At 43.3% G+C, this 18,037-nt stretch overlaps 1 protein-coding gene across 4 annotated transcripts in view; it reads left to right on the top strand.

Annotated features, from left to right (window-relative positions):
- The window catches only part of TEN1 (TEN1 subunit of CST complex), a 72,471-nt gene that overhangs the window by 33,496 nt on the left and 20,938 nt on the right, over positions 1-18,037 (top strand). For 3 of the 4 annotated variants that reach the window (XM_077459361.1, XM_077459363.1, XM_077459362.1), the window contains exon 2: positions 1,215-1,316. The exons of the other annotated variant lie outside the window; for it this stretch is intronic. In XM_077459361.1, the coding sequence (XP_077315487.1) occupies positions 1,225-1,316 (92 nt within the window). In that variant the 5' untranslated portion in view covers positions 1,215-1,224. The remainder of the gene's footprint in view (positions 1-1,214; positions 1,317-18,037) is intronic. 4 annotated transcript variants of the gene reach the window in all.

Here is an 18,037-nt window from a genome sequence, read left to right as displayed (position 1 = left end):
GTTGTTTGCTGTTTGGCAATAAATGCCAGTAATCTGCTAGACCGGTTCCCTTGTTCAAAAAATGTTTGCCTCATAAAAAATTGTTTCCGTTTAGCCTTTATTTCTATTTGTCCCTTATATAACCTAAGGAGACTTTCCAACCTTGCATGATTTTCACTTGAGGGATTAGACACAAATTCATCTTCTGCTTATAAATATCGTTTAACTAACTACTTCCTCCTCTCCTTGTCTACTGGATCATTTGATATGGGATATGGTTGACTTCAGTGTCTCCCTCAGATATGCCTTAAGTGCATTCCATACTGTACTATCCATTGCATAGTTCTCATGTGCCTCAATAAAAAAAACATTTAACTGCTCTGGAATACAGTCACGAGTCCCAATCTGAGATAGCCAATATGGGTGCATTTTCCAGATTGGTTGACTCCCCTTAGTGCCGATACTTAACCCAAACATTAGTGGGAGTGATCAGAAATCCCCAGGGGGAGATAAGCAATCAAATGCGCCAATGGTTGTACTTTGTCATTCCCACATACCATGTCAATTTGAGATAGACACCCTCCACCTGGGTATGCCCACAAATAAATACTAGTCTGTGGGTTCCCAACTCTCCAAGTTAGACCATCCTACCTCACCAAGAAGACTTTTTAATGTATTCTCTCTACTCACCCGTTTTTTAGGTTTGCACCCCCATATCTATCTAAAGTTGAGTCCAGTATCATATTGTAGTCCCCCATACATATCAGGTATGCATCAGGGTATTGAGCCATAAACAGCACTGCATCCTTCACTATCTGCATACCCGTGTGCGGTGGATAATAGATTTCCATAAGTACAGATGGTAAAGCGTATAATATTCCATAGATAAACACATATCTACTATCAGGATCACATCTATAGCTAATACAGTCCCACGGCACCGATCGTGTGTATCAGCATAGACACTCCCCTTGAACGGATGTATGATATGATTAACCCAGGGCTTCTTCAAAATATTTTACATGGTCTTTTATTATATGCGTTTCCTGCAAACATACTATTTTTTCCTTGGTCTGTTGAATAATCGTAAATATCTGGCTTCTCTTAGTGGTTGCCCTCACAGTTTTAGCACTAATTAGCATAATTGGCGCCACAGCGCTATAGTAAATGACCCTCAGTATGTCATCATATGCCACAAAAGTTTTTAGTTAAATTTTAATCTCCTTCTTGTGTAGGTAAAGGAACATGATGTTACCAGCTCCTGCAGATTATCAGTACCTATGGGAAATAGTCTCAGGAAAAGTGCCTTCTGGATCCACTGTGAGGACCTATGGAAGGTAAAAATCGAAATGGGGTCCACCCAAAAAAAATATCTCAGTTGAGAAATGATTCTAGTTTGATGGAGAGAATAATGTTATGTGATGTTTCCAGATTCATCTTTAACCACTTGCTTACTGGGCACTTAAACCCCCCTCAGTCCCAGACCAATTTTCAGCTTTCAGCGCTGATGCACTTTGAATGACAATTGCGCGGGCATACAACACTGTACCCAAATGAAATTTTTATCATTTTTTTTCCCACAAATGGAGCTTTCTTTTGGTGGTATTTAGTTACAGCTCGGAGTTTTATTTTTTGCTAAACAAACAAAAAAAGATGCAAAAAAATAAAAAAATAAAAATCATGTTTTAATAGTTTGTTATAAAATTTTGTAAACGGGTCATTTTTCTCCTTCATTGAAGTGCGCTGATTAGGCGGCACTGATGGCTGCATTGGTGGGCACTGATGGCTGCATTGGTGGGCACTGATGGCTGCATTGGTGGGCATTGGTGGGCACTGATGGGCTGCACTGGTGGGCACTGATAGGCATAGTTAAGGCGGCACTAATAGGCACAGATAAGGCGGCAAAGATGGGCACAGATAAGATGGCATGGATGGGTGGCACGGATAAGTGGCACGGATGGGTGGCACGGATGGGCACTGATAGGTACCACTGATAGATGGGACTGATGGGCACTGATAGGTGGCTCTGATAGGTGGCACTGCTGGGCACTGATGGGCGGCACTGGGTCGCAGCACCTTTGAGGCAGATTGTGGGCACTGTGGGTGGCACTGTTGGTGGCACTGCTGGATGGCACTGTGGGTGGCACTGTAGGTGGCACTGTGGGCACTGATGGGGGGCACTTACTTTTATTCAGGATGGCACGGCGGTGGGCAGGTGGGCACTGGCAGGGGGCAGGTGGTCAGCTGTATTGCTGGCCGTGATCGGGACTGATGTCCCGATCACGGCCGCCGGTGATCGGCTTTTTTTTTCTCTCCTCGCGCTGTCAGCGCGAGGAGGAATAATAGCCGATTACCGGCTCCGTTCTATCACATGATCAGCTGTCATTGGCTGACAGCTGATCACGTGATAAGGGGTCGGGATCGACCCCTTGCACGGATCGGTGATCAGGCGAGTCTCACGGACTCGCCGATCACAGAGCGCGCCGCGCGCGCCCCTCAGGGGGCGCGCAGGCCGCTCGTATCCGGGACGACGTCAATAGACGTAGTCCCGGAAATGTAGGTCCGCGCTGATGCCGTCATTTGGCAATAGCGCGGATCTGTAGTGGTTAAGGCAGGTGTCTGTGGTATAGACTCTCCTGAACCTAAATTCAGCCAACATTTATATGAGTCCTAGGAGAAAGAGCAGTTTATTTTAAAACCCCAATTTGAGACATTGTTTTTTTATTTTTTATTAAAACGTCACCTTCAGCATAAAGCTGCCCTCTGCAGTAGCTCTGTTCAGTCACAAGATGTTCTTGGTCTTCTGGGTTGAATGACACACTGGGGGAGACTTACTAAAACGGGAGAGTGCAAAATCAGGTGCAGCTCTGCATAGCAACCAATCAGCTTCCAGGTTTTATTGTCAAAGCTTAAAGCGTAATTCCACCTTTGTCAAGAAAAAAACATTCCCCTCTGGGTGATCAATGTACATTGCATGGAAGTAAAAACTTTGTTGCAGATTCCTTTTGTTATTCTGAAGAAACCCATTTGTGTTTCTTTGTGCCTCTGTTCTGAGTAGATCTAATGGGAGTGGTTTCATAATTAACTGTCAGGTGTGGAGCTACAGGGCACTAATGAGGAAATCTGCTCGGCCTGCATCCATTTAGATGGGTTCCTATTAAAAATAGCTCTCAAAAAAGGCAATTTTTGTTGTAAGGGATGCCTGAAATCTGACTTAGGCAGACTTCTAGCAAAATTAGTGAGCCAATTACACAAACAGGACATTATGTTTCTGGGGAGTGGTCAGTACAGTAGTCAGTAGTCTGTGTACAGAAAATTCCAGGTAGCCATATTGCAATGCATTCTCAGAAAATTAAATTTTACAATTTTTAATAACATTCAGTTACAAAATTATTAGTGTTGCAATCGTATGCGCTTCTTCTTTTTTTCCCCCACAAAAGTGGCGTTACCCTTTAACTTAACAAGCTGAGGTTAAAAGCTCATTGGCTATCATGCACAGCTGCACCAGATTCTGAGTACTGAGTGTGGTGGAGATTTTGAAATATAATATTTATAGCAAGGAGCTATATATATATATATATATATATATATATATATATATATATATATATATATATATATATATATATATATATATATATATATATATATATATATATATATATATATAATATTATAGTGTGTGTAGTGTATATATGTGTGTGTGTGTGTGTATGTATATATGTGTGTGTGTGTATATATATATATATATATTTTACTAGAATATTTACTATTCTTGGTATCTCAAACACACAAACCTGTTGGTCTGCTGTCTGCATAGTAACTAAGTTACCCTATTGTTCATAGAGATGGCCATTTCAGATATAGTGCCTCTTCCTGTGCCACAAGTCCTTGAAATGCTAATTTATGTTGTATCAAAGAGGGCTGATGGTTGTAAATCAAGAGATCATTTTTTTTTTTTTTTTAACCCCTTCCCGCCGAGCGTACGCAGATGTGCGTACTCGGCTTCCGGGGGGTATACCGGGATGATGCCCGCACCTGCAGGCATCATCCCGGTACCGTTTTTTTTCAGCAGGCGATTGGCTATCCAGCCATAACAACCGATGCGGCTAAAAGCCGCTCGGCTGTTATGCCGGAGGAGCGGGAGGGGACGTCCCCCCCCCTCCCGCCGCTGTTACCATCCATGTCCGATGCCTCCGGCTGCTGGAGAGGAACTGGAACGAAGCCGATTATCTCCTCATAGTAAACACGGAAGCGACGTCATGACGTCACTTCCCGTTTACTCGGCTGCCAATGGTGCCGGTTTAAAAAAAATATCCGGTATTTAGAATCGCCGTTTTCAGCGATCTGAATACATTGAAGTGTAAAGGAGGGGTGGGGGGTCTTTTAGACCCCCGATCCCTCCATAAAGAGTACCTGTCACCACCTATTACTGTCACAAGGGATGTTTACATTCCTTGTGACAGCAATAAAAGTGATCAAATGTTTATTTATTTTTTTAAAACAATTTAGTCATTTTAAAAAAAATTAAAAAAACATTTTTAAAGTGCCCGCAGTCCCCGCGAGCTCGCGAAGCAAAGAAAACGCATACGGAAGTCGCACCCGCGTATGTAAACGGTGTTCAAATCACACATGTGAGGTATCGCCGCAATCGTAAGAGCGAGAGCAATAGTTCTAGCACTAGACCTCCTCTGTAACGCTAACCTGGTAACCGTCAATTTTTTTTAAATGTGTCGCCTATTGAGATTTTTTAGGTACCGTACTTTGTCGTCAATCCACAAGTGCGTGCAATTATAAAGTGTGACATGTTTGGTATCTATTTACTCGGCGTAACATTATCTTTCACATTATGCAAAAAAAAGGATAATTTTACTGTTTTTTTTTTTTTTAATTCATGAAAGTGTCCCTTTTCCCAAAAAGTTGCGTTTAAAACACCGCTGCGCAAATACCGTGTGATATAAAATATTGCAACAATCGCTGTTTTATTCTCTAGAGTCTCTGCTAAAAAAAAAAAAATTATATATATATATATATATATATATATATATATATATGTATATGTATAATGTTTGGGGGTTCCAAGTAATTTTCTAGCAAAAAATATGGATTTTAACTTGTAAACACCAAATGCCAAAAATAGGCTTAGTCATGAAAGGGTTAACTTTATTTCTTTATTAAGATACTTATTTTGTTTACAAAATACATCAAAATTGAACATCCCCTCAGTCCCGTCCCGTCCCCCCCCCTTCCCATTACCTTATCAGATAAAAAATATAAAAAAGGATGATTCATATCTTGGGTGACCTAAGAGAGGATTGGTATCATGAGGGCCATCCTGGCTGATGTTCCATATAATCTAGATTCCCACTCTATCAATCTTCCCTCCCATCCCCATTCTCGCACCCTCTTCATTTGTCCTCTTATTTTAATTCTTATTGGGTCACTTTTCATCGTTAAAATATTTATTTTTTACTCTATTATTATTCACATATCAATCCCTCTGGCATTCCAACAAAGGTTTCCACATCTTGTCATATTTCTTTAAAGTCCCTTGTTTTATATATAACGCTTTCTCTTTAAGAATTACCACATTCATGCTATTTATCCATTCTCTACCAGACGGAGGCGACACCGACAACCATCTTAGGGCAATCAATTTCCTTGCCTGAAATGGGCATCTCAGGACCGCCGTCTGGCTGCTTCCCGGGTTTCCAACTCCCTCAACTAATCCCAGGAGACAATACTTCGCCTCCATCCTGGTGGAGGTTCCAAAAACCCGATCAATGGTTCCTGTCACCTCCGTCCAGTAGCGGATCAACTTCGGGCATCTCCAAAACATATGAATCATGTCTCCCTCCATGTCCCCGCACCGGGGGCAGCTTGCATCCGGCCGTCGGCCAAATTGAAAAAGTTTACGAGGAGTATAATAGGTTCTATATAATAAGAACAGATGTGACATCCTCTGAGAGGGAGAGAGTGATACCAACGGAGCCAGGAATTCGATTCCATTGTAATTCGGAGATATCTCCCACATCTTTTTCCCACTTCCTCTTATACATAGGGGTCTCTATCCCTCCTATTCTCCCCTTGTTTATATGTGGGTATATTTTCGAAATTTAAACCTTTTCCTGTTTCTGCTTTAATTATTTTTTGAAGAACTGGGATTGCGCTCCATTCTAAGGTCCTCCCTCTAAACTGCTCCTCCAGTGCGTGCCTGACCTACAATCACTTATAGAAGGATTTATTTGGTAGAGCAAAATAATCTCTCAGTTCCTGAAAGGTTTTCAGGGCACCATCTTGGTATAGCTGAGCATTAAATTTTATTCCACATCTCTCCAATTCTCTTACTGTCCCCATCTTCTATAGTTCTCCCATAAGGGGGTATACTCATTAAATCCTCTGTATTTTAATATGACCTTCGCTGTGTCCCACACTCTCGTCATTAAACTCAAAGTAGGGCATCCTAATAGGAAGGATCCTGCCTCCAGAGCTTCCACTATTGAGTCATGTGGTGTATTTTGTAGGAGCATTTTTCTCCCTACCTCTCCCCCTTCTAAATTACACCCCCCCCCCCCCCCATATACTGGAGTTGTGACGCGAGGAAGTAGCTAAAGGGATGTGGGAGTGCTACTCCTCCTTCCTGTTTTTGTTACTGCAGAGTACTCAATCAAATTCTTGCTGACCCACCCTTCCAAATCTGTTCCCTGAACACCATATCTATCTTTTGAAACCACATTTTATATAACCAAATTGGGGAGTAATGCAGTACATAGAGAAGCTGCGGCATCCATATCATTTTGATTAAATTACAGTGACCTGCTCTAGTGATATTGTCACTGGGGAATGGTCCGGCAGACCCCTTGGTCTGTAGTTCACATTCTTTATGATAGACATCATTTCGTCATTTCCCAGCACTAGGTCAATCCTGGAGAGTGTCGAATGTGTTCTGGAGAAGCACGAGTATGGTTGGGCCTCCGGGTTCCGTATTCTCCAGATGTCCCACAATCCTGTCTCCCCTAAAAAAATCGGGGAGCCGGCTATCTGTGACACCACCCGTTAGTGTCCCTGGGGGGAACCTATCTAGTCTCCGGTGCATTACCATATTGAAGTCCCACGTTACTATCACCGGCAATCTCGGCTTATCCACAACAAACTTGGCAAGCTCACAAAGGATCTAAACGTTAAAGGGTGGAGGGAGGTCCACATTTGCCAATACACAGACTCTGTTCTCAATCTTACAAAATAAAAAAAAATAATTTCCCATATTCATCCACCTTAGCCTGCATACAAGAGAAAGTCACCCCTGATCTAACAAATATACTCACTCCCCTAGAATAGGAGGTGTGTACTGAATGGAACTGTGTGCTGTAGTTCCTCCATCTCAATTGGGGAATAGAGATTTTAGTAAGATGTGTCTCCTGCAAACAGAGGATAGCCACCTCGTATGTCTTTGCAATCAGGAGGACTGCTGCTTTTTTCTCTGTATCTCCCATTCCCCCGGACATTCCATGAGCACAAAATTAATTTTTTAACCTGGGTGTGCATAACCATCATAGTTTAATTTTTTAGTGAATCTAACCAGTGCCTTTTCAAATGTATATGGTTTTCTCGTATCATTTTTTGTGACTCCATAGTGTCTTCTCATACCTGTGATTTAAATCGAACAAACTTTTGTGACAGACCCACCACTCATTCCATCCCATACATCCGTACATCCTCTCAATCCTATAATTGTTTTCACACAGTCTTTTGTGCCAAGCAACCCACTTGTTCCATCTCATACACCCATGCATACCATTCACCTGCCCACTGGGCCTATTTTGGGGCTTCCTAATGTGACCTTTACATTCATCAATTTAAGTGTTATCAACTTTAAACTTGTATTCTCGCACTCTTCCCTCCCTATCCCACCCCCCCCTCAGAAAACCATACAACCCACATTTAATAAAATAAACAAACAAGACAAGACAAGACAAACATAACAAAACAGACAACACAAATAGAGAGAACTCTTCGTTCCAACACCCTCCTCTCTGCCTAAATTATTTAACAGTGTGTCTTAAACAAAATCATATTGCTAATAAAAGTCCAGGGCAATATAGTCAGATTGGTCTACAGTCTCCCACTATAGGTTACTATCCAGTTCTCCACTCCCTCCGGGGTATCGAAAAACACAGTCCCCCCCCCCCCCCCCCCGGGGTGTTTATACGAAGTCTTGGCGGGTATAGCAGTGCATAGTTCAATTTTAATCGTTGCAATTTGCGTTTGACTTCTCCAAACTTAGCCCTTCTTTTTTGCAGATCAGGTGAGAAATCTGGGTACATAGAGATCCTATTGCCATTGTGAAGAATATTACCCATTTCTCTGGCTTTATTTAATATAGTTACTTTATCTTTATAGTAAAGCAGTTTTACCAATAAGGGTCTAGGAGGGGCTCCTGATTGGGGAGGTCTAGAAGGGGTCCTATGGGCTCTTTCCAGTGCGAAAAAGGGTGAGAAGGACTGTTCTCCAAATAAGTCTTTAAACCATTTTTCCAAAAATGTGGTGGGATCTGTACCTTCACTACGTTCTGGGAGTCCCACTATCCTCAAGTTCTTCCTTCGCATCCTGTTCTCCATTTCATCGATCTTTATCTGGTAGTTAGCCATTTGTTCCCTTATAGTCCTCATCTCCCGTTTAAGAGGGTTCATGTCGTCCTCTAATAGGCTGACCCTCCCCTAGAGGGTGGTAGTCCTTTCGCATACTTTTTGCATGTCGTGCCTAACGCGGGACATGTCTTCCTGAATAGTTTGAAGCTGGGTAGACATTTCATTTATGGAAGTTTTACAAGAGTTTATTGCGTTCAGTACTTCCCTCAATGATGGTTCTGCTTCCCCCAAAGCTGCCATTTTAGTTGGTGATAATGACCGCTTTTGAGCATCCTCCATCCTCTCCCCCAAAGGGTTTCCTGCAGGGGGATGCACTGCCTTCACAGGAGTTACCTGTCCATGTCCCTGACTCTTTCTTGTGATGGGAGCAGGGGCCCCGGTCTGTGGTTTGGACAACATGCTAAATTCTTGACTGTTGTTTTTAGGGGAGCTCTGCTCAGAAAGTTGACCTTGTGCGTGCGCAAATTTCCCCAGTTTAGCTGCTGCTGCCTGGCTTACTTTTGTGGTGCGCTGCAATGGCATAATGGCATATAGTTTGGTGGTTTAATTCCCGAAAAATATTTATCTCAATCCCCCTTTTTCCCCTCCTCCGCTGTCCCCTAAAGCCTGCCACCTTAATAACATAATACGCTGGACCAGTAGACAAAAAATAAATACATTTCCAAGGTGGAGAGGGGAGAAAAGTGATCCACCACAGTTCAAGAGGATTACTCTTCACAGTCCAGTTTCCAAAATCTATGCCAGGAGATAGTGGGGAGAGGAGTAAAATGGCTCTTTTCTCAACATGCGTTTTGTTAGATGTACTGAGAATAGGATGGAAATGATATCCAATAAGTCCGCTAAGTCCAGGGTAATAGAGGGAGACAATGCTCACATGTTGGATTTACTAGGTTTTGTATATTTAACCTGTGGCGTATATATGGCAAAATTGGTAATAGGAAATACAGCTGAGGGGTTACCTCCAAAAAGTCTCAAGTTTAAGCGTTGGATATGAAACACCAGTAATGCAATGTGCTACCTGTACACCAAGAGAACAGACTGGATCAGATTTTGGTGCTATATATTGTTAGCTTATCATCCCTTTTAAAGAGGGATTCCACCTACAAAAAAAATATTAAAAGCCAGCAGCTATAAATACTACAGCTGCTGACTTTTAATAAATGGACACTCACCTGTCCCGGGTTCCAGCGATGCCGGGAGCCGAGGCCGATCGATCGCTCGGCTCTCGGCTGCTGCCGCCACCATTCTAGGTGAAGGGAATCAGGAAGTGAAGCGAACCGGCTTCACTTCCCGGTTCCCTACTGCGCATGCGCGAGTCGAGCAGCGCAATAGGAATTGTCCACGCTGTCTGAGACCCATGTGTGTCCCAGCAGACAGCGTGGCAGGACAGGAAATGGCGTAGACTCCCACGGGAGTCTATGCCCGGAAGTGGGTGCAAATACCTGTCTTTGACAGGTATCTCCACCCCCCTGAAAGGTGCCAATTGTGACACCGGAGGGGGGAGGGTTCCGATCAGCGGAAGTTCCACTTTAGACTGGAACCCCACTTTAAAGCTACCATCTGCATCCGCTTGTCTTCCACTTTGGCTCAGATCCAATTTGCATGGCTGATAAGCAGGAGATAGTGGTAGTCTCATCCAGTGCTGCAAGGGTTAAGTCTCTGCTCTCTGAATACATTTAAACTGCAGTTAGATCTGTCCCATCATCCAGCTCCTTATCACACACTGTTTCTTGGGGATATCACACTCAATAATAAAGGTTTGTTCCCTTAGTGCCCATTCACACTACCGCGACTTGTCAGGCGACTTAGCCGCCTGACAAGTCGCGCTCCGTTCTGTACTATGGAACCGTTCTAATAGGAGCGAAAAAGGTTCCTGTACTATTTTTGGGGCGACTTCAGGTGACTTGCATTGACTTCTATACAGAAGTCATTTTGCAAGTCGCCGCTGAAGTCGTGTGCAGGTCGCGTCTGTGAGTCGCGCTGCAAGTCGCGTCACCCCTGTGTGAACGGGCACTTAGTGTGTCAGCAGCTCAGCGCTGTTAGAATATCAATGATAAACACAGTCCAGGCAGACAGTGTGCAAGAAAAAAAAAAAGGGAAAAAAGTCAGAGAAAGCAGCAGAGTGGAGGAGGAAAAAAAAAATAGATTTTTCACCTTCATCCAGCGCACACGGGTTGATCCTCAGAGACCCGGATCGTTGCTCTTGGCTGTTTATCTGACATACATGCTGTGATTGCTGGAACTAGTAGTACTCTGACCTGCAAGGGAGGAAGGGATCTCTCATCATCAGCACAGCTTGTCCAGGCGGGTGGGATTGTGTTGGAGAGAGGAGCATTTAGGAGATATTTAGCACAGCCTAATGCCTCTCACACATCCCCTGCTGGCTTCCATATGCCCATCAGCCTCTCAGGTGTCTCAGGTGTGTGGGGCAGAGGGAGGAAGAGCCGTCCTCTCACATCCACCTCCGGTCACACCCCATCATCCCTAAATCAAGAGATAATTAAACAGGTCTTATGTCGGAACTGGCGAAGTCTGAGATCAAAGGAAGTTGCTCATAAAGGCATCGGAAGTTTGATGCTTAACTGGGCTTGAAATTATAACCAATCAGAATTGGAGGCAACTTTGAACCAATGAGGTGACCCTGAGTTCTGATTGGTAGGCATGAGGTTTTCTAACCACATAAATCTAGTCCCTAGAGATGCTAAAGGGCGCTCTCTCAAACGCTCATGGACTGGACACGCAAGATCCCTGTGTAATGTATTTTCCTTATTTCTCTTCATCCTGCTGTGCCCCCCCTTTTGCAAAAATGGTAACGTAGGGAAAAACTAGATACTGTGTCTGTATTATTATGTCTCTTTTCTTTTTTTTTTCTGTAACCCTGTCTACCATAGGACTTTGCCTTAATCAATATTTGGTAACATCGTTGTTTTTAAGGTTTTATCCTCCACATCATATGGGGTACTCTCTAACGTTTCTTTTCCGTACTATAGTATGTTTAAATAAATTGGATTGTTATCCTTTTCGCACAGGTGTCATTCGTTCTTAATTTCATGGTTTGATTCATATAGATAGAAGGTTTTTAATCACTTATTTTATGTATATAAGTGAGCTAGGCAAATTAGCCATAACATGAGTACACTCAGAGCCGGTTCACACAGCGGGCGATGCGAGGCGACACGACTCGCCTCGCCTCGCTCTCGCAAGTCGCCCCCGTTCTGTACAATGGAACCGTTCTGAGAGGAGTGACTCGAGTCGCTCCGACTCAGAAAAAAGGTTCCTGTACTACTTTTGGGCGACCTTGGGGCGACTTGCATTGACTTCTATACAGAAGTCATTTGCAAGTCGCCGCTGAGGCCGCGGCAGGTCGCGGCGAGGCAAGTCGGAGTCGCCTCGCCTCGCCTGCTGTGTGAACCGGCCCTCACTCAAAGTATTTTGATGTAGAGTGACACTGCGGTCATCATGTCAGTGCTGCTCTCAGGATCATCCAGGACTGCTAGAAGACTGATAGGAAATCAGAAAAAGGCAGAAAACACTGCAGAAAGGGAGGAGAAAAATTAGGCATAGATCCCACAGTTTGGCTTTTAAAGGGGCGTTCCGCCGCAATTTATTATTATTTTTTTAAAAGTCAGCAGCTAAAACCACTGCAGCTGTAGACTTTTAATAAGGACACTTACCTGTCCAGTGAGCCCACGATGTCGGCCGCCCGAGGCCGATCCATCCATCGGATCTGCTGCTGGCACCTCCATCTTAACGCAAGGAAACAGGCAGTGGAGTCTTGTGGCTTCACTGCCCATTTCCTACTGTGCTTGCGCGAGTCGCGTGATGCTTTGTGAATGGCCTTGTTGTTTTCTGGGACACACACATGTCCCAGAAGGCAACGGGGCTGCTCACAGAAGAGGAAGAAGCGCTGCAGAATAGGAAGAGGCTGATTAGGAAGACTGCCTAGCAACAGCGGTTTCAGGTAAGTTAAAAAATATATATATTTTTTAGTTTTTTGAGACTATTTATGACACTTTTTTTTTTTTTTCTTTTTTTGTTTACAAACGTTTTTATTAAAGTTAAACATGAAAATGACAGAGTATACCAGCATTAGAGAACATTAATTGGTACAAAACCTTTTGGTAATAGTACAGTTAGGGTTGAGTCAAGGTACACGCACATCTCTCAGACTTGTGTATCTTACAGTTGAACAGGTAGTGCATCCAAAAAAACATGTGGTACATAAAGGTCCATAAAGAGACGGCAATGAGGTAACTCTGAGAAAACCCGGGAAAAAAGTGTAAATAATAAGAACAAAGAAAAATCAAAACCTTTGATGCGCAAGCTTAATAACGTACCCCAGCAGTTATTGTGTCTATATTGCAGGAGCACTAAGCCTTTAGGGCCAACTCTCCTCTCATCTGTGGGAGGAAACCCGTTTCAGTGCTCCATATCGTTGGAGCAATACCCAGGTTGAGTTAGGGATTTTCCAGCCCTGGGGTAAGCATGAGGGCCGTCCAACCTCTCCAAATATGTGCATGGAGTCCAGGAGAGTATGGTGAATTTGTTCCATTAGTCTGATGGACTCCATGCGGAGAAGAACCTGTGACCAGGGCACCAAGGGGCCCTTCCAGTTCAGTGCCATCACCCACTGAATGGCACTGAAGAGGGTATGGATCAGCCTTTGTTGTGGGGGGATAATCTCTGGGAGTTCAGCATAAAAAATACACATTTCGTACGTGTGACGGAGATACCTGTGATCTTGGTGATCAATTCGGAAATGTTAGTCCAGATATGTGCTAATGTTTTGCAATCCCAGAAGGTGTGTAGGAGTGTGCCCCTGTCCCGACATCCTCTATAACATGTGTCAGGAACCAGAGGGAACATTCTGTGCAGGCGGTCCGGGGTGTAATACCACCTAGTATGAAGCTTGAGGACCGTTTCTTTTGTGGATATGGAGCGCGTGCATTTATGCATATTGTCAACCATAGCCCTCCAATCTTCTTCTTCTGCTGGGAATACCTGAGCTACCTCCACCTCCCAGCTCAGCATTGCCGCTGATTTTGGGGAAGTGTTGTAGTCGTTAAGGTACCTGTATAGGGTTGAAATAGTACCTTTATCCCGAGATGCCTCCCCACACAAACCCTCAAACTGCGTCTTCCTATCTTCCATAAGTTCATGGAATGTGGTGGAATAGAAATGTCTTATCCGAAGAAACTGATAGTGGGCTGATCCACCCAGGTCGTGTGTTTGGACATTTTTTTATTTTAGGGTGGCCCTCCACTTTAAATGTCAAGTGAACCTTTGCTCACTTAGAACTAGTAAACTGACAGTGCTCTTGAAAGGCAGGTAGGTAGCTACAATTTCTGGATTTGAAGTGAACCTTCGCCCAATTTTTTTCATCTTATATTAATATTGTTTGCCCAAACCCCCTTTACACAATCACAAATTCCATTTTTTTTTTCATTGTGACATTAGGATGAGCTGCTGTATATGGGCAGCATTTTCTAAACCTGATGCTTTTCCCTCAGTGGGCTGAGCACAGGTTCACTTTGCTGTGGTCTTGATAGATGCTGTAATGCATTTGGTGAAGTGCAAAATGAAAAACCTTTGAAAAGTGAAGACTTGAGTGCACACACTGTCTAATGACAGCTTCTAGTGGGTTTAAGTTGCAAGTGTTCTGTCCAAAAATGTCCGCCTATCGAATAGTGTCCGCTGTGTACTGTGCAGGTGCAGCAGGGAGCACAAGGAGATTCGGAAAATATACGAAAATGAACAGCGCCTGCACCATGAGTCGAGGTGCAAGCCCCACCATCCAAGTGGACGGCCCCTCGCCACGCTTCGGGCACGGCCTTGCTTTGCTCGGCTCTTTTTTTTTTTCTGAATCTATGTCTACTTCATCTTCAGATATTTTCGGAATCTGCTTGTCGGAACATTATCCGACAGGGGACACTATTTGACATGATACAGGCACTTAGAAGTGTCTGCAAATGCCTGCAGCAGTTCTCATTGTTCTCTGTTTTATCTCAGTGCCTGGCTAATCTGATCCATCAAAGCTCCCACACTTCCAGCTAGTGATGGGCTCCCTTATTGGCCAAACGTAATGTGTGTGAGATGGGGGGGGGGGGAGTGTAGGTACTTTTTCCGTTCAGAACAGCGTGACCCCCCCCCCCCCCCTCGTCACAGTGTCACTGATTGCAGTGATTATTTATTTACTGATCATTGCATTTAGTGTCGGTTGTGACAATAAAAAGTGTCAGGGCAGTTAGTGTCAGGTCCAGGGTAGCCCCCTACCCCCCCAATAAAGGTTTAACCCCCTGATTGCCCCTAGAGTTAACCGTTTCACCCCCTTTTGCCAGTGTCACTAAGCGATCATTTTTCTGATCTCTGCATTAGTGTCACTGGTGACGCTAGGTAGCTAGTTATTTTTTAGGTTCACCGCCAGGTTTTTATAGCATTAGGTACCCCATATACTACCCAATAAAGGTTTTAACCCCCTGATTGCCCCAAGAGTTAACCCTTTCACCAGCGATCACCGTATAAGTGTCACTGGTGATGCTGGATAGCCAGTTAGTTATTTCGTTATTTAGGTTCCCCGTCAGGTTTTTATATAGCGTCTGTGACCCCCATATACTACCTAATAAAGTTTTTAACCCTTTCACCCCCTTTTGCCAGTGTCACTAAGCAATCGTTTTTCTGATCGCTGCATTAGTGTCACTGGTGCCGCTAGGTAGCTAGTTATTTTTTATGTTCACCGCCAGGTTTTATAGCGTTAGGTACCCCCATATACTACCTAATAAAGATTTTAACCCCCTGATTGCCCCTGGAGTTAACCTTTTCACCAGCGATCACCGTATAAGTGTCACTGGTGACGCTGGTTAGCCAGTTAGTTATTTAGGTTCCCTGTCAGGTTTTTATATAGCGTCAGGGACCCCCGTATACTACCTAATAAAGATTTTAACCCCCTGAGTGCCCCTAGTTAATCCTTTCACCAGTGATCACCGTATAAGTGTTACGGGTGACTCTGGTTAGTTAGTTTGCTTTTTATAGCATCATATCAATTAGGTTTTAGGGTCAGGGTCTGCGTCGCCCCAGGCAGCGCTAGGTTAGTGCCAGTACCTCTAACACCCACGCGCAAAGCATACACCTCCCGTAGGAGTATAGTATCTGAACAGATCAATATCTGATCTGATCAGATCTATACTAGCATCCCCAGCAGTTTAGGGTTCCAAAAAAACGCATTGTTAACGGAATCAGCCCAGATACCTGCTAGCACCTGCGTTTTGCCCCTCCGCCCAGCCCACCCAAGTGCAGTATCGATCGATTACTGTCACTTACAAAACACTAAACACATAACTGCAGCGTTCGCAGAGTCAGGCCTGATCCCTGCGATCGCTAACAGTTTTTTTTGGTAGCGTTTTATATTTAAATCCTGAAGGCGGTGCTTGGTTTTCGGGGTCCTGTATGTGGCTAGGCTCCCAAAAAGTCCCCCACATGTGGTATCCCCGTACTCAGGAGAAGCAGCAGAATTTATTTTGGGGTGTAATTTCACGTATGCCCATAGCATGTGTGAGCAATATATCATTTAGTGACAACTTTGTGCAAAAAAAAAAAGTTTGTAATATTCCCGCAACTTGTGGCAAAATATAAAATATTTCATGGACACAACATGCCTTTCAGTAAATAGCTTGGGGTGTCTACTTTCCAAAATGGGGTCATTTGGGGGGGTTTTGTGCTATTTTGGCATTTTATGGCCTTCGAAACTGTGATAGGTAGTGAGGAGTGAAATCAAAAATTTGCACCCTTAGAAATCCCGAAGGCAGTGATTGGTTTTCTGGGTGCCGTACGCGGCTAGACTCCCAAAAAGTCCCACATATGTGGTATCCCCATACTCAGGAGAAGCAGCAGAAAATATTTTGGGGTGCAATTCCACATATAACTATGGCATGTGTGAGCAATATATCATTTAGTGACAACTTTTTGTAAACTTTATTTTTTTTGTGTCATTATTCAATCACTTGGGACAAAAAAAAATATTCAATGGGCTCAACATGCCCCTCAGCAATTTTCTTGGGGTATCTACTTTGCAAAATGGGGTCATTTGGGGGGGTTTGTACTTTCCTGCCATTTTAGCACCTCAAGAAATGAGATAGGCAGTCATAAATTAAAAGCTGTGTGAATTCCAGAAAATGTACTCTAGTTTGTAGACGCTATAACTTTTGCGCAAACCAATAAATATACGCTTATTGACATTTTTTTTACTAAAGACATGTGGCTGAATAAATTTTGGCCTAAATGTATGACTAAAATTTTAGTTTATTCGATTTTTTTTTTTTTTTTTTTTATAACAAAAAGTAGAAAATATCTTTTTTTTTTTTTTCAAAATTTTCTGTCTTTTTCCTTTTATATCGTAAAAAATAAAAATCGCAGAGGCAATCAAATACCATCAAAAGAAAGCTCTATTTGTGGGAAGAAAAGGACGCAAATTTCGTTTGGGTACAACATTGCATGACCGCGCAATTACCAGTTAAAGCAGTGCAGTGCGAAATTGTAAAAAGACCTCTGGTCCTTAGGCTGACAATTGGTCTGGGGCTGAAGTGGTTAAAACTGCTAGCAGTTTGAAGTGAGTAAATTCAAAGATCATTCCTTAAAGTGGATGTAAACCCACTCTCATCCTTTCTAAACTACTGCAATATTGGTTATCTAGAAGGATATACATGCCTCCTGCATGTATACTTATCTGTCAAATGCCTCCCCTCTGTCTGAGACCCAAAAAAACTGCACATTGTGTGGGTGTGTCTGTTTTCCAGGGCTCAGTGGGTGGAGTTGTGATGTCAGTAGACTCCCCGCCCACCTCTACACTCCCCTTATCAACATGCATTTTCTCCTATGTATTTCTTACACTGAACTTCTGCTATGATCACTAACATCCAGTCAAAACCCAGAAAAGTCCCCACTTGACTTCAGCATGCCAAATCATTCTGAGGTGTGGAACAGCCAATCCTTGCAGAGCTGCTGAAGAAAGGAGTGGGGGTGGGAATTAAAAAAGAATGCATGTCTTAGGCTAGTGCACCAGATATGTAAATCACCTGTCACTCACAGCTAGGGGAAAGAACGGACAAAGATTTCAGTTTGTTTTATTTCACTGAAAAAACATATGAGGATTGCTCAGAGCTGGATTAACTCTTTGTGGCAAGACTGGGCACAGCTGATCTGAAATCCCATACTCTATATTGTGCCAGACAAAAAAAATAAAAATTTGGGTTTACATCCACTTTAAGTCTAAAGTATAGTTATTGCATAATTACATTGGTTCAGCTTAGACCAATTTAAAGCCGGAGTCCGCCGTTTTTTTTTATTTTTTTATTTTTTTTAAAGCCAGCAGCTACAAATACTGCAGCTGCTGACTTTTAAAATAATGACACTTACCC

This window comes from Lithobates pipiens, unplaced genomic scaffold (genome assembly GCF_037356315.1).
Source record: "Lithobates pipiens isolate NorthernLeopardFrog02 unplaced genomic scaffold, aLitPip1_a1.2 Scaffold_28, whole genome shotgun sequence".
Classification (NCBI taxonomy): Eukaryota; Metazoa; Chordata; class Amphibia; order Anura; family Ranidae; genus Lithobates; species Lithobates pipiens.
The sequence above is the reverse complement of the archived record's forward strand: the minus strand, read 5'-3'. Positions and strand labels throughout refer to the sequence as shown.